Source organism: Balaenoptera ricei, chromosome 1, assembly GCF_028023285.1.
Source record: "Balaenoptera ricei isolate mBalRic1 chromosome 1, mBalRic1.hap2, whole genome shotgun sequence".
NCBI classification, from domain to species: Eukaryota; Metazoa; Chordata; class Mammalia; order Artiodactyla; family Balaenopteridae; genus Balaenoptera; species Balaenoptera ricei.
In genome coordinates, this window is record NC_082639.1 from 55,461,230 (window position 1) to 55,485,095 (window position 23,866).

Consider the following 23,866-nt stretch of genomic DNA (forward strand, 5'->3'; position numbering starts at 1 on the left):
AGTGGATTTAAATAATGACACCATCGCATGTTACTTGTGAAAACTTGGGCAAAGAACTCAATCCTACTAAGCCTCAGTTTCCTGATCTGTAAATGGAGATGACTATACCTACTAAATAGGGTCTTTGCAAGGATAAAATAAAATAATCCATAATCCATTTAAAACACTTAGCATACTGTCTGGAACCTAGTGAGAGCTAAATAAATGTTAGGTATTATTAGGATTGCGACTCATAGAATTCTAGGGATTAAAGGAGATAACTTGATATAAAACCCATAGCATCATGCCTAGAACCTAGTAAGCACTCAGAAAGTGTTGGCTATCAATATTTTTTCCATATATAGTCATATTTTCACTATGCAAACCACTGTTTGTGTACTTCATTTGTTTTGTCCATCTCTCCTATTACAGCCTTGGTCTGTGGTTTAAATCTCTCATTGCTATTTCACTTTGTATATTTCTAGTCTTGCCTCCCTAGCCAAAGTATAAACTCAAAGCAAGCAGCACAGTTTCCTGCACATAGCAAATGCTCACCCTATAGTTGGTTTGATTTGGTTTATTGATAATTCTAGTACTCTTAAATAGTTTTTAGAAAAATTTTAAACATTTGGTAAGATGGAAAGAACTATACTGCTTATTATGTCCAATCAAGCCCATGGAAAGAAAGTGTCATCTGATTTCAGTATAACTAGCTGAGAGTCAATTCTAACTCTTTGCTTTCTAAGACTCCCTAAGTTATATTTAAGTTATTACTATTATGTTTATTAAAAATCATGAGGAATCTTGCTAAAGCTCTGAGTATTTTCAATTTTTGTCTTGTTTTGGTTTTTTAAACTGAAATCCTATGTCATACTTTTTCCTTAGAAATTTCAACATCCTAATTAGAAATATTTAGATATTTTGAGTTGCTATTTAGTTCAGTCAACAGGTCTGAGTCAAGAGTCCCTGCCTTAAATCCATCCCCCAAAGAACTATATATAGTGTGATCTTTCTAAAATGTCACTCTCCTGCTTAAAACCCTCTGTGGCTCCCCATCTATCATGGAAGAAACTCCAAGTCCCTTGGCTAAGGACCAAGGCCTCTGTCTTCACCAACAGCCTCGTCCACTGCCCCTTCCCACTTAATGCTGTAGATATCCCAAACTTACAGCTCCTTTCTTCGCATTGTTTTGTTTTGGTCTTTGCACATTTTAATGCTTTTCTCTACCAGGGCTGCTTTTTTTATGCCTGAGTGACAGCTGCCTGTCCTTGGTGACCCTCCTCAGGTGACATCTTCTCTAGGGAACTTTCTCTGACCTACCTTAGATTAACTGCCCCTCTCGTTGTACCCAATGCATAAGCTCCTTCTCTAGAGCATTCCATATTATATCCATTCATTCAACAACTATTTCTCGAATACTTACTATGTGCCAGGTACTATTTCAGACACTGAGGATATGTTGACAAAACACATCAAAATCATTGCCTCCATCGAGTTTACAATAAACAAAATAAGTAAGTAAATATATATGTTGCTAGATGGTATAAGTATAGTAGAGAGAGAGGATACAGGGAATTTCCAGAGGGGGGTTATAGGGGTTACAGTCTTAAATGGAATGGTGAGGGAAGGCCTCCCCTCATATTTGAGTCCAGACTAGAGAAAGGCAATGTGGGGAGATAATTCTCCATGGGTTTCTTGCACTTTTGCCTGTCTTGTGAGCAAGGTACTATCTGCCCTATTGTTCTACACTACATTTTCAAGGATGTTTGTTTAGTGAACAGCCTTGACAGGTAGAGACAGTGTCTTTCTTCAGAGCCTAGGGAAAACTTGCTTTCTGCCCAGTATATTAAAGATATCTCCCTCCGGAGCAAAGGGCAGTTTTGTTTGCATTTTATTATAAATAAGATTTGGGTTATCTAAGCTTGGGGTTCCTCTTCTTCCATGGTACTTGATGTGTGCAGGTGTTAATGAACCTCTTCATGTAGCCAGTGAGAATTAGGGCTTGGAGAACTGGCACAAATGCTGACACTCAGGCTACTATTATTGCTGTGAGTAATGGAGTCATAAAGTCCTTTGTCTTTAACCCTGGAGGCTCGTGTCTTCTGCCAGCAGCCGTGAGGCTGTGGTAGGCTGACTTGTTGGTTTGCAAGTAGGGTAAAGATTCAGACTTCATAGTTCTTGACAGTGAAATGCAGATATCTGGAAGAAGAGCATTCAAGACACAGGGAATGGCAAGTGCAAAGGCCCTGAGGCATTTGTTGTGTGTGTTATTACCTGTCTTAAAATTCTCTGACTTTCCCAGTAACAGGAAAGTTCTTAAGCACAACCAATCTTATTCATCTGTGTATCCCTAGGACCCAGTAAAATTATTGGTTCATGGCAAATGCTCAATAGATGCTTGTTGAAATTAACAGGAAAAAAAAGTTGTTGCCTTAGAAATAAGGATGTTTCTTAGGCAGAGGTCTATGGGTGTCAATAATTATTATTTCCTTTCTTTTTCCTTTCTTTTTGCATTCAGACAGGCACACAATAGAGCAGCAAAAGAATTGAGTTTGGAGTCATACAAACCTGGATTTCCAGCCCAGCTTTGCTGTTTACTAGCCTATAACCTTGGGCAAGTTGTTTAACTTTTCCAAGCCTCAGTTTCCCTGTGTATGAAATCATAATAATAAACTTGTCTTCTCTGTTTTAATGCTTAAATGATAGAACATAGGAAACACACTGAGTTCAAGAAATGATAAGTTGTGTGCCGTAGATGCTATCCTACCCTTGGTAGGGTCTCGGTTACTTATATCAATTACTGTTATTCTATCATTGCTAGCTCCCAGTCTGAAGGGGAGTGGGAAACCTGATGATTTTTAAAATCAGCAGGAGGAATATGGAAATCAGGGAGGCTCTATGTTCTAGATGCTCTAGACTGGTAGCTCTTTCCATCTATTTAACAAGAAACACACTTGCTGAGATCTGAATTCTTGTAGAAGTTAATGGGCAAATGTTAATTTCTGCCCTTGAAGTTACTGATTCTATTCTCCTGAGCTCCCTGAGTTCACAGATTCAATATAGTTTGCAGCCAGTTATTGTTTTGAATGGGAAGCCTGCCAGAAGCGTTAGGCTGAGGATTTGTTGTTAACTTGGCCCTGTTTCCACCTCAGAGCATGCAAAGGGGAATCGTGGTGGCTTGGAAACTCCATACCACATTTTTTTGGAAATCTGACCAAGAATTCCTCAAAACCGTTTGACCTACAGGTTTTCTGTGGTGAGAAGCTTGGCCCGTGAGTACCATGAGGTGGTCTCTCACTGAAGTGGCTTTGCATCTCCCAAAATAGGGAAGAGCAGCCAGTTTGATGAGGAGTCTCGGTCCATTCTTCTTTAGCAGCCAAGGAACAATATCGTTAGTGCTACTCTTGGCACAGAGTTAATGACCCATGGATTTTCTTAATTTTTTCCCAGTTCTTTGGTCCAACGTTTACTGGGTTTCTACTCTGGATCTAGAGTTGTGCTTGACAATGTGGCAAATGAAGTCCCTGATGGGTGATTCTGCTGTAGAAGCCTGTAGGCCACAGTTTGAGAAACATTACGATGGAGAAAACAGACTTATAAATGGACTTTTACAAGGCTGCATGTTAAGCGCTAGCGCTTAGGAAGAGGAAACATAATGAACAGGTGTCCAACTCGGTCACAAGCAAGGAGTACAGGGCACTCTAGGGAGAAGCTTAATCTATCAGACAGCTTTCATGGTGGTCTCTAGTCTTCCGGACAATTGTGGCCCACTTACCAGTCTTTTCCTCATTTTGTATTCAAATAGTTACATAGTCAATAGTGTCCTCTCTGTAAGAATGGATGATTGAACTTGATCCTTAGAATTACATCAAGACAGAGGGGAGAAAGAAAGAGGCTGTTATTAATAGAACATGTAGACTTGGACTGTAATTGGAAAGTTCTGAAATCCAGTTAGTTCTGCGTCTGGGGGATGGCCTCTCTCAGGCCACATGTTCTGTGTACTCCACTCTCTCTTCTCTCTGCTTGGCTTTCTTAGCTCCTTTGTAATGTTTGCTCCCTCATAACTTCAGCTTGCAGACATCCCCACTATTTATTGGGTGCTTCTACGTACCAGGTGCTATGTGAAGTGTTTTATGTGCCTTTTCTCAAAAACTTTGGGTGTTAGTGTTTATGAAGTACAGATGACGAAACTGAAGCTAAGAGAAGTTAAGGTTTACAGAGATGACACAGCTAATAAGTACTGTCCTTGGGATCTGAACCCAGGTTTTCTAATTCTAAAAACCCTGCTCTTAGCTACCATGCTATATGGCTGTATGTGCATGCATGCACACATACACATACATGGTTACATATACATCTTTGTGTGTATGTGTAAAAATATTTATATATAAATATATATATATCTGTATATGTATTTATAGCTATACACTTCCTGTAGTATGTCTTATGGGACTCGTGTCCCCTCTGACTTCTAATCATGTTTTTTTGTTTCAACTGCCACTTCTAATTGCTTTTTCCTTTTATTTTCCCTAAACTTTTTGAGAATGAAAAGTTGCTTGACCCAGCTAATTTTTTGCCATGCCTTGGATGTGATAGATTGGCTACTTGATGTTATAAGCCCACCCAGGTCTAATCAGCTGCCCCTCAGAGAACAATCCACTGGTGCTGAGAGGGGCTGATGGTAGGGCAATTTTACTTAAATGCACTGGAGACATTAAGGATTACTAGTTTATCGGGCAACAAGCTTTTATTGGTCTATCATGTGCCAGCACATATGTGTGTAAACCTTTTCTCTAACACCAGACTAGTAGCTCAGAGCTTGCCATTTGAAGACCCGTGTTAGCACGCTGCCACCACCATTTAAAAGTTGTTAGGCAACCGACTTTTTCTGAGACTTTTACTTGTTAGTGGCCCTTTCTCGGTATTGAGACTCTATAGAGTGTAGGCATTGGACGAAGCGCCAGAGCTCCCGGATGAGTGAGTTTTCATCCTGGGGAGCTTGTTTGCCATCTCTCAGCAGTTCATAAGACTCATGGTGGTGGGGGGGGCAGGGGGGTCTGTAAAATGCATATTCCAGGACCTAGCCCACCTCCAGAAATTCTGCTTCAGTGGACCTGAGATGGACCACAGGATTTGCAGTTTACTGAGTCTCCTAAAGCTACAGGTGGTTGGTGGACCTAATGAGAAGCATTAGGTGGAGAAAACATGACTGTCCAATGGATAATCAGTGCTAAGAGAAGAAACAAGACTTAGAGGGACCCAAAGGAGGAGCAATCAGTTCTGTGGGGTTTGGTGTCAGAGAAGGCTTCACAGAGATGACATCTCAGCTCAATAGGGGCTTGTCAGGTGGGGGAAAGGGTAGGGCTTTCAACACCACCAGCAAAAGTGTTTTCTGGGGTTTATGAGGATTTGAGAGGCAGAGTGGCTTATGGAAGGCCAGAAAGGCAGATAAGCCAGAGCCCAGAAAGACTCGTTTGTTGTGTTGTTTATTTCTCTGTGATGGGGTGCCAGAAATGATTAGGTTAGTGAGAGACAAGTTCGGATTTGACTTTTAGAAAGGTGATTTTGATTGGAGAATAGAAGGATAGGGGTGAGGTGGATTCCACAGAGACCTGAGAGGAGACTGTGGTCATGATCACAGGTGAGCTGTGATGAGAAGCTGAAGGCAGCCAGTGGGATACAGATGGAGAGCAGGGGATGGATGTGGCGAGTGAGGTACCTGGTTTGGAGCATGCGTGACGTCCACCCAGATTTGCAGCAGGGTATAGATTTAGGTGGAGAGTGGGAGAAAGCAGGAATGAGTTTTAGTTCAAGTGTATCTAGTAGAGACGCCAGTAAACTGTCGGAATTTTGGAAATCCCACTGAAAAGGGAGATTGAGCTTTGTTTAGAAATTTGCAAAACTCTGCTGTCTTGGTGGTAATTAAAGGTGTGGGTGTAACATGAGAGTTCTCAAAAAAAAAAAAAAACACTTAAAGTAAAAAAAGGGGGACATAGGATTATAACCTCAAGAAATAGGACCCCAAGAAATAGCAAGATACAAAGGCTGGGCAAAGATGGAGAAGCCATTTGAAAGAGTTTCAGAAGGATAGTTTAGAGATGTATGACAATTTTGATGACAGTAACCTTGAAGGATCTAAGACAAAAAAATTAATGCTAGCTGCCCTTTATCATTTTTTTTTTCTCTTCCACTTACCACAGGGACTGACATCAGTTTTGTATCACTGATTAACAATCATATGCAATGGTATAACAGTGAAAAACAGAAGTTATAGGATCATCTCGCTACCAAATGTCAAGTCAACTCTGGGGATAAAAGACAACAGATTTTTTTTTTTTATCCCATCATTAATTCAAGAATCGTTTTCACAGTATCTACTTTGTGCTTGGTACTGAGCTAAGTGTGGATGACGGAGAGGTGGATTGGGCCCTGCCCTCGATGAGGTTATCTTGGTTCCAGGACGTGTTATGCAAAACGAGCATCGCACGTAATAAATGATGGTGTTCCAAGAGTCCCATGTGCCTCTCTCAAGGGGGCACAGAATGGGGAGTGTCACAAAATGAAAACATGGAGTATAGCAGAGATAACACTGATTGGGGAATTCAGAACTGAGAAACAACCGCGAGGCAAAATGGGTTTTTTAAATTTATTTATTTATTTATTTATTTAATTTTATTTTTGGCTGCGTTGGGTCTTTGTTGCTGTGCGTGGGCTTTTCTTTAGTTGTGGTTTGCGGGGGCTACTCTTTGTTGCGGTGCGCGGGCTTCTCATGGCGGTGGCTTCTCTTGTTGCGGAGCACGGGCTCTAGGCACGCGGGCTTCAGTCGTTGTGGTGCACGGGCTTAGTTGCTCCGCGGCACCTGGGATCTTCCCGGGCCAGGGCTCGAACCCGTGTCCCCTGCACTGGCAAGCGGATCCTTAACCACTGCGCCACCAGGGAAACCCAAAAATGGGTTTTTAATACAATATAGTCAAAGAAGTAAAACATAAGGTTTTGCTGTAAAGTGAAGAGAACACCAAAGCCGAGATCTAGTCCTGCTACCGCCTCTGCTAGGCTGACTTCATCTTCCTGGGCACGGCTCTGTCCTCTAGGAACCTACAGCCGGAACCTTAAGAGGCTTCTAAGAATGGCCCCTACCACAACCTTCATCCATTTGTTCCAGGTGCTTCCAACAGGTGATCTCTCAGAGGGCCTGAGCCAGGAGTCAGGAGCAGGAAGGAAGGAAGCACACTGCCTCCCCAGGCTTCAGAGAAATTAGTTGTTGTGGGGCGAATTCCCGCTCAGTACTTTTGTGGGTTTTGTTTTGTTTTGTTTATTGCTTTTGACGGGATCAGATGGTTCATTTCCAAAGAGAGGCAGAAAGAATTATGTCCTATTTTAGAGCAAGAGTCTCGGATCTGCTTAAATTCTGGATTTGCCTCTTATCCCCTGGGTGACCTTCGGCAATTCATTCCACCTCTCTAAGCCTCGGTCTTTGTTACCTAAAATTTTGGGATAAAGATAGTACCTCACAGGGATGTGGTGGGGATTAAAGGATAATGTATACAAACCCCAGAGCACTGGGCCGGGCACAGAGTCGTCGGTCAAAAAAAAAAAAAAAAAAAGAATAAAAAAGGAATCCGTTGATCCAACGAATGCTAGCTATTGTTATTAATAACATCGAAGAAGGGCAGTGGACGCACAAACAGCAGTCCCCTCCTTCCCGAATCTCCGCCAGGCAGAAAGCCAGCGTCCTAGAACTTAAAGGGACTTTCGATGGGTGGGACCCCGGAGTCCCTCGCGAGGGCGGAGGCGGTGAGAGCTGGGGTGGGCAGCTGTCCCCGGCAACTAGAAGGTCCCAGGGACCCCACCCCCGGCAGGGCTGGTACCCGAGCCGAGAGGCTGCGCTCGGGCCCGTGGCGTCTCGAGGGGCCGGTTCTGAGGCGGGAGCGGGAGAGAGAGGGGAGGGGCGACCGGGGGAATGTCCCCGCCTCTCTCCCCGCTTCCATAAATCACCGCAGCCGCGGCGGCCGCCGGGCCGGGAAGTGCACGGAGCCGGAGCGCAGCGTGGTGGCACCAGACACCTCCCTTTCCCCCGTCGCTGCCTTTCTTTCTTTCAGTGTGCTTTTTTTGTTTGTTTGTTTTTGTTTTTTTAAACCTCCCCCTCTCCCGCCTCGCTCGGGTGGCTGCCCCAGCATAGCAGCCCGGTCGCCGCTCCTCCTCCGCGGGTGCAGCCGCCCGCCCTCGCCGCCGCCGCCGCCTCGCTCGGCCGGGACCCGCGGGAAGCGAAAGCTCGGCGGCTCCGCCTGTCAGCCCCGCGGCCGCGCACCCGGTGCGGACGCCGCAGCTCTCCCAGCCGCCCGCCGCACCGCGGGGGCCGCGCCGGCGCCGGGGTCCCGCGGACGGCTGGGGCGGCCGCTTCCTCTCCCGCCGCGGCCACCGGAGCCCGGAGATGGTGGCCGCCCGCGCTCCCGCGCCGTAGCCGGGCGCCCCCTAAGTTCGGGAGCCGCCGCGGCGCTGAGAGGCGGCTGCAGAAGGGCGAGAAAGTTTTGCCGGGTGCGCGGAGCGGGCCCTGGGCGCACCTCCCGGAGCTCCCTCCCCGCTTCCCGGCGCCTGGAGCCCGTCGGCGGGGAGTGGGGGTAGGCGGCATGGCCCGCGAGCCGGAGGAAGAGGAGGCGGCGGAGGCGGCCGCCCTGGCCCGCGGGGGTCGGGGCTCGCTCGGCCGGGCTGGGGCGCGGCGGCCGCCCCTCTGGCTGCTCTGCCTGGCCGCGGGCTGGCTGCTGGGCGCCGGGGCCGACGCCGACTTCTCCATCCTGGACGAGGCGCAAGTGCTGGCGAGCCAGATGCGGAGGCTGGCGGCCGAGGAGCTGGGGGTCGTCACCATGCAGGTAAGGGCCACCCCCTCGCGCCCGCGAACCTGCCAGGCATCCCGCCTATCTCCTCCGCGCAGAGCCCGGTCACATCCCCAGTACAGGTCCCCTTAAACGAGCACCGACCTCGCTGGCATGCACAGAGTCCCCTTTGCCCCGGACACCTCCGCCCTCCCCATGGACCCCCTGACTACACACCAACTCCTCTTCCAAGCACTCGGGTCCCCTTCCCTTTCTCCTCTGCAGAAGCCCCTGCCCTTTGCACAGAACCCATTTTCCCCGCCCCCCGGCACAGTTCCATTATCTCGGCAAGGATTCTCAGGTTCCCTCGCACCTCCTTTCCTAATTTGCACGCATTTCCCCGCAGTCTTTTTTACCCCTCCACCCCCTGCAAACTCCCCTTCCCTCTTTGTGTACCCATCCCAGGGCAGCCGGTCCCGCCTGGCCCGGATGATTTTCCGAGGCTCCCAGTGTACCCCCTTGATCACCTCTTCGGGTCCCCCAGACCTAGGCGCAGCAGTGGGCGCCGGGAGGGGAGGCATCGCTGCGTGCGCAGCAGCTCCGGGGCCACCTGGGTCCCGGCTGAGAGCGGCCGAGAGAGTGAACTCCGCGCTCCCTTTCCCCGCCCGGGTGTATTGGGGGAGGGGCTGGCCTGGTAGACTCGGGGTAGATTCCCGACTCGTCCTGTGTGGTGGACTTTTTTTGTTGCTGCTTTCGGCTGTCGCTGTTGTCGGTTGCGCGCAGTCGGCTGTTTTTGTTTTGTGTATGCCTTTTGCGGGAGGTGGGGGGTGGAAAGGGAGCATAGTGAATAAGGTTCCCATTTCTCTAAATTGTTTACCAGGTCCGTCCTCCCCAGGAGAGGAAGGGGCTAAAGAAAGATTGCCCGAGGCCAGTAAGGAATCCTGAAGATGTTACTAATAACCAATAGTAGTTAAAAAAATTGCTAAACAGAAACCACCTGGAGATTCTATCGCGGCTTTATTTTAACCTCCTTGGCCCACTAGATTAGGAGGAGAGGTTGAGATGACATTCCGAGTCTGAAACCTTTGCTATAACATTCTTCCGTAAAATAACCTCATCCTCTTATGTATTCTAACAATAATAATGGTGATGAATGTGGTCTTCGAAAGAGCGAAGTTTCCAGGAATGTGTTCTTGAAATAGGTTTCTGATTTCGATTCTACCGTGACCACCCTTCTACCTCCCACCGAGAGAGGTGTTTTAAAGTCACTTGGGACTCAGGTTTCTGATGTCTTTTTTTTTTTTTTTTTTAAACCTCTCTCCCTAACCCTACGCCCCCCCCCCCCGCCCCAGTCTTCTCCCAGGATGATAGTTTTTCCTAAAGCTAGTTCAACAGACCTTTACCGCTGTAGTGAAAGACTGTTGTGCTTTTTGTTTTGTTTTAGGAGGGAGGTGAGGTTGAGGAGTGGATGGTTTGCTTGAATGGCAATGCTGCGTTTATTTGCAGGCACCGGCCCTGAAGTGCAATAGAGTCCGATTTTTCTTCATTTGCATAATAGTAGACAAGCTTTTAAGATACATCGTTTAACTTTTCTATGCAGATCTTTTAGGTTCAGATTAAGTTATAATTTTTTCCACATGCGTTTTCTGATTTCTGAGGATTGCTGACAGAGATCTTAGGAATGAAGTGACCTTTAGAGGAAATGAACTAAAATGTTAGGGAAAAACGAGGATTTCTTTTTCCACTGATGAATGTTTCAATTCAGAGGACAAACAATTGTATTTTTGCATAGAGGCCCTCTTTTAATAAAGGAAATTTAATACGTTGCAGTTTTGGACTGTGTTTGTAAGATTAGCAGGCATTTATCACCTTCATCCCATCACCAGGGCTGGACAAGGGACCTCAGGGGTTTTTTCCCCCTTCACCATATAAGCTAAGGACTAGCTTTTTCTAAGATGCTGACAGCAGTTTTACTGTTTCTCACCCGATCCTTGACAAAAGGTGAAATCGGATCCCAACACATTGTCATTCAGGTAGGGATCCAAAGCAAATGTAGTTTTAAAAGGCTTCCCTGTTGAAAAGGAGACACTTTAGAAAAAAAGCTCTGATCAGTGGGGGGTTTGTGCCCAAATGGCCCTTTATCTCCTCCCAACTGGCCTCTTTCTAACACCTTTGCAACCTCATTGTGGAAACTGGCCTCCTGGGGACAGGGTTTTGTCTGGCAAAATGTGAAGTGGCTTCTCTCCTTTTTTGAAAGGAGCAGCACATACTGTATTTAAATTCTTCTTCTTGAGCTGTACATTGATCTGCCACTTGCCTCCTTCTGGGAAAATTGGGGAAAGGGTCTCTTTTCAATTTTGTTAGACTGTCAGCTTTTGGGGGGAGGGAACACTTGTAAAAATCTAAGGCAGGTTAGATTTTTTTGCCCGTAGAACAAAGGTTTCGAGCCTCACATTTTCCTCTGTAAACCTCTGGGATTTGTTCAATGTGTCTGAAATTATATGGGTTTAGCTGCCTAAAGGGCAGATAATATAGTCCTCCCTTGTGACATGTTGGATTTTATAGCTGTGGAGCTAATCTGTTGCTCAGAGGCAGGTAGCCTCATTTGGGCATTAAGGTGAGCAGGGTCAAACTTCCATCTGTAGATACGAGGGGGTTGGGGAGAGATGATGTCTCTGCAGAAAAAGAATGTCCTCCCTTGATTAAGGGATCGACTCTTTTCACTTGACCTTGGCATTTCCAGTACAGTGCAGACCTTTCAGGACAGCATCTTCTTTGACAAGAAACTTTCTGTAGGTCAGTTTATACATTAAAAGCCTATTTCCAGACTTAAGTTGCTGCTGCTGAAATTCTCCAAGGACCATTTTTAATTTTGAGAAATTGCGAAGTAGCCTTCCAAGGAGGCCTGTTGCCGCCTCTCTCACAGGACAGGCGCAAGGAGTAATTTTACAGAAACAAAACCCAGGCCTTCTTTCAGCACTGTAGTTTCCCATGGCATGGTTTTTGTGCTTGCTGATAGAGAAGACAGTTTGAAAAGCGATCTATCTTAAAGATTTTCTTGGAAAGGTTTTCTCATGGAGGCTGCCTGCTCATGGGTTTTTTTGTTGTGGTGGTTCCTTTTTAGTAATGGACAAAATTAAAAAAAAACAAAACAAAAAAACTCTAAATGATCTGCACCAACTAATTTTGCCAATGCCCTGGGAAAGCTGCCACTGAATACTGACCCCCTGGCAGCAGACCCCATACATCATGGGTAAAAGTCAAAAACCTAATCATCATCTCCTCAGGGGTCTCGTGGAGTGAATCCATCGACGTTGAGATCTAGGGAGCAGAGAGTGGCTGTGTCCAGGGAGGCTCGCCTCTGCTTTTTCATTCACGCAACAAGTTTTTATCGAGGAGCATCGTGGAGTGGAAAGAACTCCACATTGGATATTTGGAAACCCGGGTTCCAGCTCTGCCACTTGAGAAGTTGGGTGATCTTTATCTGCAAACCTGGAAATGATGATTCTTCCTAGAGGTCTGCTCTGTGGACCTCATGGCAATAGTGTGTGTGAAGGCACCTGCTGATGTGAAGCTGGGGCTGGGAACTGTTGATGGACGTGGTTGTTCTTAAATGGAGAAATATTCCTTGGAAGCTGGCTGGGCACAGAGCATTATGCTAGCTGGGTGTTGGGGGGATTTACAGGGAGGTATCGCAGCACAGCCCCTCAAGGAGTTTGCAACGTGCAGGCGGAGGTAAGGTTGCACAGGTAAAACAGTTAAGCAACAATGCCTGCTTGTTAGAAGACATATCGGGCTCTGGGAGCCATTTCACCAGGCACTTATAAGGCCCATTTAACATTATATGACAATACAGGCTTCCTAACAGCAAGGGCCTGGCACACGTCCAGGGTGCCCGCCTTGATGGTAGCTCTAACTCAGCTCTGCTGGGCTGGGCATAGTCACTGTGAACTTGGCAGACACACTAGCAGGTTGGTCAAACAGCTGGGGCCTGGAAGAGGGGTGGGTGAGGGAGGGTCCTTCCAGCAGGGACAGAAGAAATACCAGAAGCACAAACTTGAGCTTGAACTCAAATTGGAGAAAGAGCAGCAGCCAGGACAGTCGTGACTTCAGAAACTGAAGGGCTCTGTAGGGGTGAGGTGTTGACTGAAAATACAGAGCAGTGTTGTAAACAGTGGCTACAGCTGAAAGTGAAAGGGGAGGCCTTCTTTGTATGCCCTAGGACAGCATTACGTAAGTTCATTTTTCATATTGGCATACATTCAAGAAACTTTTGGGGGAGGCTTCTATTCTATGAGGGGCCTTGGGTTAGGCTAAGCTGGGGATACAAGGTAAATAAGGCCTGCTCCAGGCCCTGAAGTTCTCAACTGATGATGCAGGCAGATACAAAAGGAGGTGGTATGATACGGGGGTTAGAGGCAGAGAGGTGTTAGAAAGCAGTGGGCTAGTGCCATGGTAGAGAGAGGAACAGGGCATTATGGGAGTACAGAGGAGGGCTGCCGAAGCCCATCTGGTGAGGTAAGGGAAGTTGGCTACTCCTCCCTTGGCCTTTTAAATGAACTGTCCACACACAGAGGCCAGTCCTGCGAGCAGAGACAGCCTCAGACATTAAGGGTAACCAAATCAGCAGTTCACCAGACATGTCTAATGCCCTTTGGTGGTACTGGACAAGGTAGCTGTTATATCTTAAGCACCTGAAAAGGGGGGTGGCTGTGACTCTTGTACCTCTGCATATGGCCACACGTCTTATCTCATTTCTTTGGCCATCATGCCCGGAGTTCCTGTGGTTATTGGACATAAACATCTTGGTGGCTCTACTATAACTGCGTGCTGATTTGCAGTTATGTTTAGGCAAGGTTGGCATTTGCCCCTTAATCATGTCCATCATACCAGGAATGGCATGTTTTAGGATGATTTGAATGTGTACTTAGGCAATCGGGAATGTTTTAGGGATGAAATAATCACCTGTATTTGCAAATAATGTTGTTTGATTCTGTGCCCCGTGTGCAGTATAAGCCCTAGTGGGAAAACTGCGGCCTTGTTTTCTTCTGAGATTGAACATTTGGAGGAGAGGGAAATTGACCATTGGTGGATGGCTTTGAGTTGAACTTGGTAAGAACGAGCCCAAGGAAAAGCATGTTGAATCACTTCTGAGGGACTCTCCCTGGTGTGCTTAGTACTTCCTCCCCTTCCTCTCCACTGATTCCTGTCTTAGCTGGCATCGTCGCCTGTGCTTATGTTTTTCCTGCCAGTTGTACTTGAGTCTGGTGGGGTGTGGGGGAGGGGAAGGAGATGGTTTTACACTTTCTAACTTGGTGCTATTTCTGGTTGCTGCTTGAAGAGTTCCTTCCTTGAGCTTAAGTGGATGAGCAGACAGGAAACTTGCAGAACTCTGGATGTTAGGTATTATGTGCAGTGGGATTTGTCTTGAATCTGCTTGAACCTGGTGTAAAAGTGTATTGGAAGTCAAAAACATATAAAGGGCGACAGTTTTGACTCAGCTAGATATTAACTATGTCACTTCCAGCGTGTTATTAAATCACCCTGAACTTGAGTGTCTTCGTGCTTCATTTGGTTAATGGAGGGAAGTATCTTTGAGCACAAGGTCTAACATAGGAACAGTCAGTAAACACAAATAAATATGGGACAATCTATTTAGTGCCAGGGCACAGAACCTGGAAGCCAACAAACATGCAACTCCAGAGCCCGAATGAAACGGAAATCTAAGCTACATGTGGTCAGTCCTCTGGCCCAGGGGTTACCAAAGTATGGTGCACAGACCTCAAGGATGTGATGCAAAACCATCCTTTGGGGCTTGTGAGGAAAGTATTAGACCTGCTATTCATAGTTATTTATTTACTTTTAAGCTTTTTAAATGCAGAGACTTGAAAAAATATACAGAAGTAAAGAGAATAGCATAAGAATGCTCCTGTACCTCTCACCCAGCTTAAGTAGCTATCAACTTGTGGTCACACTAGTTTGAGATCTGCCTCTGCCTCCGCATGCTCTTCCCCTCCCCCGCAGATTATTTTGAAGCAAATTCCAGGTATCACAGAATTTCATCCATAACATTTTTATTGCATCCTTATTTAATTTCTATATTAATGTTTTATAATATGCATAATATATTGCTGCACTAGTGTATAGAATTTGCAATCCATAAATACAAATATTTTGGAGGATATATACTTATAATTTTTTTTTTAAATGACTTTATTTATTTATTTATTTACTTACTTACAACTGTGTTGGGTCTTCGTTTCTGTGCGAAGGCTTTCTCTAGTTGCGGCAAGTGGGGACCACTCTTCATCGCGGTGCGCGGGCCTCTCACTATCGCAGCCTCTCTTGTTGCGGAGCACAGGCTCCAGACGCGCAGGCTCAGTAATTGTGGCTCACGGGCCTAGTTGCTCCGCGGCATGTGGGATCCTCCCAGACCAGGGCTCGAACCCGCGTTCCCTGCATTGGCAGGCAGATTCTCAACCACTGCGCCACCAGGGAAGCCCTATAATTTTTTTTTATAATGATGTGCCTGAGCAAAATGATTACTGTGTCCCCTAGCCCTTTACACATAGCTAGAACCTTTGCCCAGCAGCCTCCTTTGCCTTCCAGATGTAACACCCAAGATTCTTTTGCATCTGACCCTCATTTTCATGCCTGGCTTTCCCCACGCAGCTGTGAGCTTCCATGTTTTCTCAGTGGCCAGCTTATAGTCTGAGCACATGTATTTGACTGATGCGCCACGGGCCCCGTCTTCTTACTCCTGCTTTCTCCCTCTTGCAGAGAAGGAAGGCAGGAGTGAGAAAGGAACAAGGCAAAATAAGCTGTGAGGGAGGGGGGGAGGTTGAAGAGGAGAAGCTGATTATATATGTAGTTATCTTCTGATGAGTCTGTCAGCAGATATTCCCTGGGTGCCTTGTTGCAGAATCAGAGGCTGGGAGAGTGCAGGGAAAGTGTAGGATACCCAGTGCTTTCCCTCCAAGAGCTGTGTCTTACCAGAGAGGCTAAACCAACTTGAATGGGTCAAGGCAGTATAGAAAGAAATGCTAAAATATGGGATCAAGGTTACACTGGGGGTTGCTAACTCTGACGTTGCCAGGGGTCAATGAGACAGAATGAGTGAGGCAGGCCAGGTGTAGGTCAGTAGGGAATGGTGTTGGCTGTTGTAAACAGGAGGGCACGTGTCAGGGCTGAAAGGAGGCAGCTGCTACTCAGCTCCTCCGATTGCTGCCCGGTGGCAATGAGGGTCCCGTGTTGCCACATGACTCACTTTTCAGGAGAAGCTGGGTATCTGGTTTTTAGATGAAATCTCTTGATTCTTACAATGTTGGCAAATAATTCACATTTGAAAAACAAAACAAACAAACAAAACATTGTGTGGGCCAAAGCAAACATGCCTGTAGGCTGGATCAGGCCAGAGGCCACCAATTTGCAGTGTCTGGATTACAATTATTCAGTGAGCTCCAGGAGATAGAATCAGTGCTTGTGTGTAAAGGTTATGGGGAAGCAAGTTTCTGTATGATAGAAAGGACAACTTTCTGCTAGAAGAGTTCTAAATTGGATTGCTTTAGGAGATGAGCTCCCTGTCATCCTAATTACTTAAACAAATGGTCATCGAATATTTATTTGGTGCCAGGCACTATGTTCGTTCTGAGGCAGCCATCGGTTAATTTCCAAGGCAGTGAATGGTATGAGAAAGGAGGTTCCGGATGCTTGGAGAAAGTATGTCAGAGATGTTAACCTATTTGGGGGCGCAGAGGGATTCTGGAAGGCTTTCCAGGAAAAGTAGAATGAATAGGAGTTGGTTAGTCAGAGAGTGCAGTTCCCAGAAGTCTCCTTTGTGATGACGCCTTCAAGGAGTGGAAAAATGACCTTAAGATTTGGAGTTTAGAGAGCTGGAGGGAAGGAAGGGTGCAGGAAGAGGTCAGAGAAGTAGACAGAAGTCAGGTAGTGGGTCCTTGGATCCTTCATGTCCGTCAAGACACATGGCCGGTAACAGAGCACCCAGTTTATACCAGCTTGAACAAGGAAGTAAGTACTGCCTCATGCAATTGAACAGTCTGGGGGAGATCTTTGGGTAGGGCTAGATGAGGGCTCAGTGTGACCGTACCCTCCTTCCCTCCATTCTTGTAGGTTCCCCCCTTTGTTTCAACATGGCTGGCGGTAGCTTCTTAGTGTTTGAGTTGGGAACTAGCTGCTGCTTGTGCCTGAGTCTCTTTGGAGGAGATGTGCTCTGGGGGGGAGCGGGGGGAATAGGAACCTGGAGAAATGAGGAGCTTGGTGCCTAGAAAGCTCAGCTGCAGTGATTTAGGATTCAGGCACCATTAGCAGCCAGCACATCCCATGGCCTGCTCCGTACCTAGGTTCTGCCTCCCCCAGTACAGTTCCGGGAGGGCCTGCTTTGCGGTCTCCCTGCTTCTGGCCTGCACACAGGCTGGCTGGCCTCCCACTGTGGTCCTGTGGCCTGCCCTGAGGGGCTGTACAAACCCAGGCTCAGCAGGCCTGCCCTGGGCATGCCTTTTCTCCCTGACCTGTCAGATCCACGGATCACCGGGTGCCATGAGAACTGGGAAGAACCAGAGAGAAAGTCAGATCTACCTCTCTCATTTTACAGATGAGAAACAGAGGCCCACTGGAGAGTGGCTCTCTGGAGACTACACCAGTAGTACGTGTGGTAGACTTAGAACTCAGGTCTTGGTTTTAGGGTTCCTGCTTTTTGACCTTTTTCACAGTTCTACCCCATGGGAGCTCCATTTTCCTAGAGAAGGTTGCCTTAAAATGGAAAGGAAACTTGACTTAAGAAACTTTACATTCCTCTTTTGAAAAAAACTGTTTGCCTTATTTCTTTTATGGTTGAGAACTTAAAGCTGATAGTCTAATTTGACAGCTAACTGGGTTTTGTTTTGTTTGTTTGTTTGTTTTAAAGCTACTTAAATACCTAGAAGTCAGTGAGCCACTGAAGAAATACAAAAATTCCGAGACTTACCACAATGTTAGATATTTTTAGATATTTTTTAAAAGAACAAATTTAAGTGGTCAATAGCTATTTATAATTGTGAACCTGTACCACCAAAGTAAATTTTTTAATTAAAAAGATAAAGCAGAAAAAGAAAACAAAACTTTAAGGGAGGAACAACTTTGGTTTTTTGGTATTTATATAAAAGCTACAGAAGGAAATTCCACCTGTAATTTTCAGGCAGAGTGCTATTTTAGAATTGAATTTTGGGACCGCATATCTCTTCCCAGTTATTCGAAGTATGAAGTTCTTTCTTTTTGTGAAAATTGTAATAGTATCATTACTTTGGAGGGGTTGTTTATTTGATTTGATAATGAAACAAAATAAATGTCATTTGAATGCCTCTTTACCTTGCCCACTTTGTTCTGAATTCAAAAGAAGTTTTCCCCTACTTCAGATTTACATAGTCACATGATTTCTCAGTTAATTACAGTTAGAAAAGTTCCAACACCCAAATACCAGCGTGGGTCCACTGAAAAGTAGCTTCTGGTCCCTATATCCCTGGAAATAGTGTCCTTTATTGTCATTGTAGTATAGAAGCCAGTGGAGGAAATTCTTATCTGTTGTACATGATACCCTCCTGGTTCTGTTCCAACCATAACAGTTATTTTAAAGGCTCGGTCAAAGCCCAAGACTCCAGCACTTTTTTTTTTTTTTCTGGATTCCCCTTGGATATTTTTTTTTAATTTTATTGTTTGCATCGAGTATTTGAAAAGATACTTCGAGGCCCTGGTGGAAGGGCAGTGAAAATCGGCAAGCCAGTGAGAATGAACCTGAATTTTTAATTAGGCTTTGAGTTGTTTCTGCAAAGTGTGGAGACATCATTAGTGATGTAAGTCGTGTTGCATTAGCAGAGACTGACATTTCACTTCAAACGGGGAGAGTGCAGCTGTCCTGTGCAGATAAAAGTTGCCAAGTGCAGAATAGCAAGGTGGATTGGTAGATAATTAGCTGTCCCACATTACTGCAGTGTGGAAGAAGCCTGCCAGTCATGGGCAGGAAGGAGGAATTATTAGCGGGAGAAAATCCAAGTGTGTCATAAAGCACTTTGGAATCACTTCAGCTGTGGCAGAGCTGATAAGGAGTATGTTAAGGAAACAAGACAAACTGAGTCTAGTATATGATGGCCAGCTTTCTTTTTTTTTTTTTTAAACAAATCTTAATTCAAAAGAGGAATAGCCAGAAGTTTATGATCCATAAATACTCTGAAGTACAGATTCATCAGTCTGCCCTGACTCTGCATATAAAATAATTAACCAGCTTAAAATAGTCTTCATAGTTGCATGTCACTTGAAAATAAAGTAAGGATTCTAAATAGGAAAAAAAAAAAAAAAGCACAGGGAGACCATAAAGCCTTAACAATTACAGTTCTGTGTATAACCATGAAAAGATATTTGAAGAAGAAATTTTGAAGTCTGTCACCTCCCTGATATGTGTTACAGTATTTATAAATGGTTTGAGGATATTTTTATGTCCTCATGGGTGGTGCACGTTTTAAAAGTTTTGCTGTTATCTTCGCATTCATCTCTGGGAATGAGCGGTGTAGAAAGACCTGTTGGGTTTCTTATCAGACATTTGCTAATTCACATGAAACTTCATGGTATTTTTTTTGTCCACTGGATTGCACCCTGGGCCCCTATCAGGATCCTGGATGCCGTGTCCTAATTCCACCCACGTTTGTTGATTGGCTTTCTCCAAAGCCTGTGCTTCTCCTGGCAGCTCAGGGACAGGAGGTGCTAAAGTGCTCAAGGTGCTGCGTTCTGCTTGGATGGTGTCCTCTCTGAATGAGGGCTACGCTTGGTTGCTGTAGGAGAGCCAGATTTCTGCTTTTTGCTGCTTGTCTCCTCCCTCTCTTGGGAACTGTCTCTGGGTTGCTCCTGACCTTATGTGAACTGGGGATATTTGCCCCTTTTGTAGTCCTTGGGGGGGACTAGACTGTGTGCTGACTTGTGAACCTTTTCATTTGTTATGGGTTGATATCCCAGAGTTAGTGTAAATTCAGATGACCAAGGAGGCCTGGAAATTTTTATTTGCATCCATGTGTAATCAGTTAATAAATGTGGGCAAGAGTTGCAAACAGTAAAGCTTTGTACAGATGAGGACTATTAGAGTGTAAGCTCTCACAAGAAAGAGCCCAGATTTATTCATCTGTATACTTCTGGTCTGTTAGCACAGTCTCTGGCACATGGCGAGGACTCAAAAAACGTCTGGACTACTGAAATTGTGTGGTCATCTTTAGACAGTAGATTCTGTAACTTTCTAATACTCTTCTGAATTTAGCTTTTGCTGCTATGTTTGTTTCATTACTTAGTCTAGACTTAAGTGAAATGTCTTGAGCCTACACTTGCTACTAAAGATTTAAAATGTTTCAGATGAGGGACAGTGTCTAGCAGAGTAAGCACATTAAGACTCTAAGTATTAGTTGGTTCTGATGTCTAATTTCTTCATGTTAGAGAAAGCGTAGGTATGTATATCGGGGGCCACTTAGGAATATAAAAAATACAAAAATGTGTGTGTACTTGCAAATTATGTACTTAGAGCTACTTAATCCTAGAGGTTAAATTCATCAGTTAGTTCATTTAACGAATATTTATTGAGCACATACTATATGCCAGGTACTGTGCTTGGATTTGAGTTAGTGGTTAACACAAGAGAGACAGGATCTCTACTCTTACGGAGTGTACCACCTACTAGGGGAAATAGACATTAAAGAAGTAATCATATAAATAAACATAAGCGATACACTTTTTGAGTAATGTTATGAAGGAAACAAGGATTATTAGAAAGAACACCAGGGAGATCTTTAAAAAATATGTCAGATATGTTGCTTCTCTGCTTAAATCTCTCTAAAGGCTCCTGTCTGACTCAGAGTAAAATCCAAAATTACAGTGGTCTTCACAGCCAGTGTGATCTGGCCCCTGATATCTTTGTGGCCTTATTTTTTATCTCCCCTTCACCCACCCAGTTCCCGCCCCCCCTTCCCGACACACAATGTTCCTCTAATGCTCCAAGCACACACTTGCCCCAGAGCTTTTATACTTGCTCTTCCTTTTGTCTGGGAAGATCAAAAAACGTTTTCCTGCCCATCTTCTTTAAAACAGTATCCTCCCTTGCCTCTCCTTGCTCTGCCTCCTTACCCCATTCCTTTTGTTTGTCATGCCCCTTAACTTCCCACAGGTAAGCTTTGTATTATTCACTGCTGTTTTCTTATGGAATGCTGCTTGGCATTTAGAATTACTCAACAAATACTTAACTGGATAAGGTGAGTGGGAGTGACAACTCTGGACTGGATGGCATGGGAAGGAATCAGAGGAGGTGATTCAAAGGAGGAGCCAATCAGAGGAGAGGTGGGAGTGGGGCTAGCCAATCAGGGAGGGCAAGGGCTAGCATTGGAACAGAGGGAAGAGCCCGTGTAGAGGTCTTGAGGCCAAACTTTGGCATACTTAAAGAACTGAAAGAAAGCCAGGGGGCTGACTTACTAGCCTGCCAGCAGAAAGATGATGCAAATGAGGAATTTGAACCTTCTTTCTAATCAATGCAAGTGTAATTGTTTCCCTATAACTCCTTTGGTCATGCCTTTACTAGTAAGGACCCATTCGAAGGGTGAAGATGCACGATGAAAGACCCTGGATCTGTAGAGGTCTGGAGGTTGGAAAATCTGTGGCAGGTCATTTGTTTCTCTCTTGCAACAGAGGGAAGGAGAGAGGGAGGGGGAGAGGGGGTGGGAGACTATTGCTTCATGAAAAATTTAAATGTGGCTTCATTGTTCTACACCTATAAATTTAAAAAAATACTCATACTTCCCATGTTATTCTTTTTCTTGGAAGAGGGGGAAGAACAACTAGAGCAAACTCTGAATACAGCAATGAAGTCCTGCAGTAATGACTTAGATGTACTTTCCCCCCATTGTATTGCATTCATTCAGATAGATAGATAGATGGATTTACCCACAGTAAAATGTACTGTTTTTTCTCCCCGCAGATAACAATGATCACTTTTTAATGGGGCCTTTAAATTTTAGAACCAAATCTTTGTGAAGTGGGTCGAACATTTTTTCATTTTAATTTAAAAATTGTAAAATGTACATAACATAAAATTTTTTATTTTCATCATTTTTAAGGGTGCAGCTGTGGCATTAAGTACATTCACATTGTTGTGCAGCCATTACCACCATCTATGTCCAGAACTTTTTTGTCTTCCCCAACTGAAACTCTGTACCCATTAAACAATAACTCCTCATTTCCCCCTCCCCCCAACCCCTGGCAACCACTATTTACTTTCTACCTCAATGAATTTGACTACTTTAGGTACCTTGTATATGTGGAATCATACAATATTTGTCCTTTAGTGGCTTATTTCACTTACCATGTCTTCGGGGTTCATCCATGTTATGGCATGAATCAGAAGTTCCTTCCTTTTTACAAAACTGTAATTCAAAAAGACACACGCACCCCTATGTTCATAGCAGCACTATTCACAATAGCCAAGAAATGGAAACAACCTAGATGTCCATCAATAGATGAACGGATAAAAAAGATGTGATACACATATACAGTGGAATACTATTTAGCCATAAAAGAGAATGAAATTATGCCATTTGCAGCAACATGGAGGGATCTAGAGATTATCATACCAAATGAAGTAAGTCAGAGAAAGATGAATATGATATCGATTATGTGTGGAATCTAAAATACGACACAAATGACCTTATATACAAACAGACTCACAGCCATAGAGAACAGACTTGTGGTGTTTTTCTTTATCCAATTCATATATGTATATATATATATATATATATATATATATATATATATATATTCATATATACACATATATAACTGAATCACTTTGTACAGAAGAAATTGTGAATCCCTATACATCAATAAAATAAAAATAAATAAATAAAATAAAAAGAAATTCCTTTTTTAAGGCTGAATAATATTCTATTGTAAATATATATCATTATTTTGTTTGTCCATTTATCCATAGATGGTCCCTTGGGTTGCTTCCACCTTTTGGCTACTGTAAATAATGCTACTATGAACATGAGTGTATAGATACTTGTTTGAGTCACTGCTTTCAGTTCTTTTGGGTATATACCCAGAAGTGGAATTGCTATATCATATGATAATTCTATGTTTAATTTTTGACAGAGAGTCATACTGTTTTCCATAGTGGCTGCACCATTTTACATACTTACCAGCAATTCACAAGAATTCTCATTTCTTCCCATTCTTGCCAACATTTGTTTTTGTTTACAGTAGCCGCTCTAATGGGTGTGAAAATGTACTCTTTTTGGTGTAGAGTTCCATGAAATTTGGTAAATGCACATCATGTAACTCTCCCCACAATCCAAATACAGAAGTTTCATCACCCTTCAAAATTCTCTGTTGCTCTTTTTAGTCATTCCTTCCCCTCCCCCACTCCCCAACTTGCTTCGCCTGAAAACCATCTCCATCTCTAATTTGCTTTTTCCAGAGTGTCATATAAATGGAGGCATTACAGTATGCATTTTGAGTCTGGGTTTTTAAATTTAACATCATGCATTTGAAATTCATCCATGTTATGTATATGAGTAGCTTATTCCTTTTTATTGCTGAGTAGAATTCCACTGTGTGGATGTACCACAGTTCGTCTATCCATTAACCAATTGAAAAACATTTGGATTTTTTGAGGCCATAAATCTATAAATATTCTTACTGTAAACATTCCTATAAAAGTTTTTGTTTGAACATAATTTTTCATATTTCTGGGGGTGGGATTACCACGTTAAGTGTATGTTAAACTTTGTTAGAAACTGCTAGTCTGTTTTCCAAAGGAGCTATGTCCTTATGTATTCCCACTAGCAAGGGATAAAAGTCCTGGTGGCTCCACAGCCTTACTGGAACTCGATTGGGTCAGTCATGTTAATGTTAGCCATGGTAAAATGTGTGAAGTGGTATCTCATGGTGGTCTTAAAGAACATGTCCCTAATGAGTAATGGTGCTGAGCATTTTTTCATGTGCCTATTTGCTATTAGTATATCTTTTCTGGTGCAATATCAAAACCTTTTCCCCACTTTTAA

General features: G+C 44.3%; 1 protein-coding gene across 2 annotated transcripts in view; it reads left to right on the forward strand.

Moving 5' to 3' along the window:
- The first annotated feature begins 8,363 nt into the window (after nt 1–8,363).
- CACHD1 (cache domain containing 1) overlaps nt 8,364–23,866 on the forward strand; it is a 210,493-nt gene continuing 194,990 nt past the window's right edge. Inside the window, exon 1 of one of the 2 annotated variants that reach the window (XM_059924016.1) lies at nt 8,364–8,846. In XM_059924016.1, coding sequence (XP_059779999.1) covers nt 8,607–8,846 — 240 coding nt within the window. In that variant the 5' untranslated portion in view covers nt 8,364–8,606. The remainder of the gene's footprint in view (nt 8,847–23,866) is intronic. The other variant, XM_059924013.1, reaches the window with a different exon arrangement.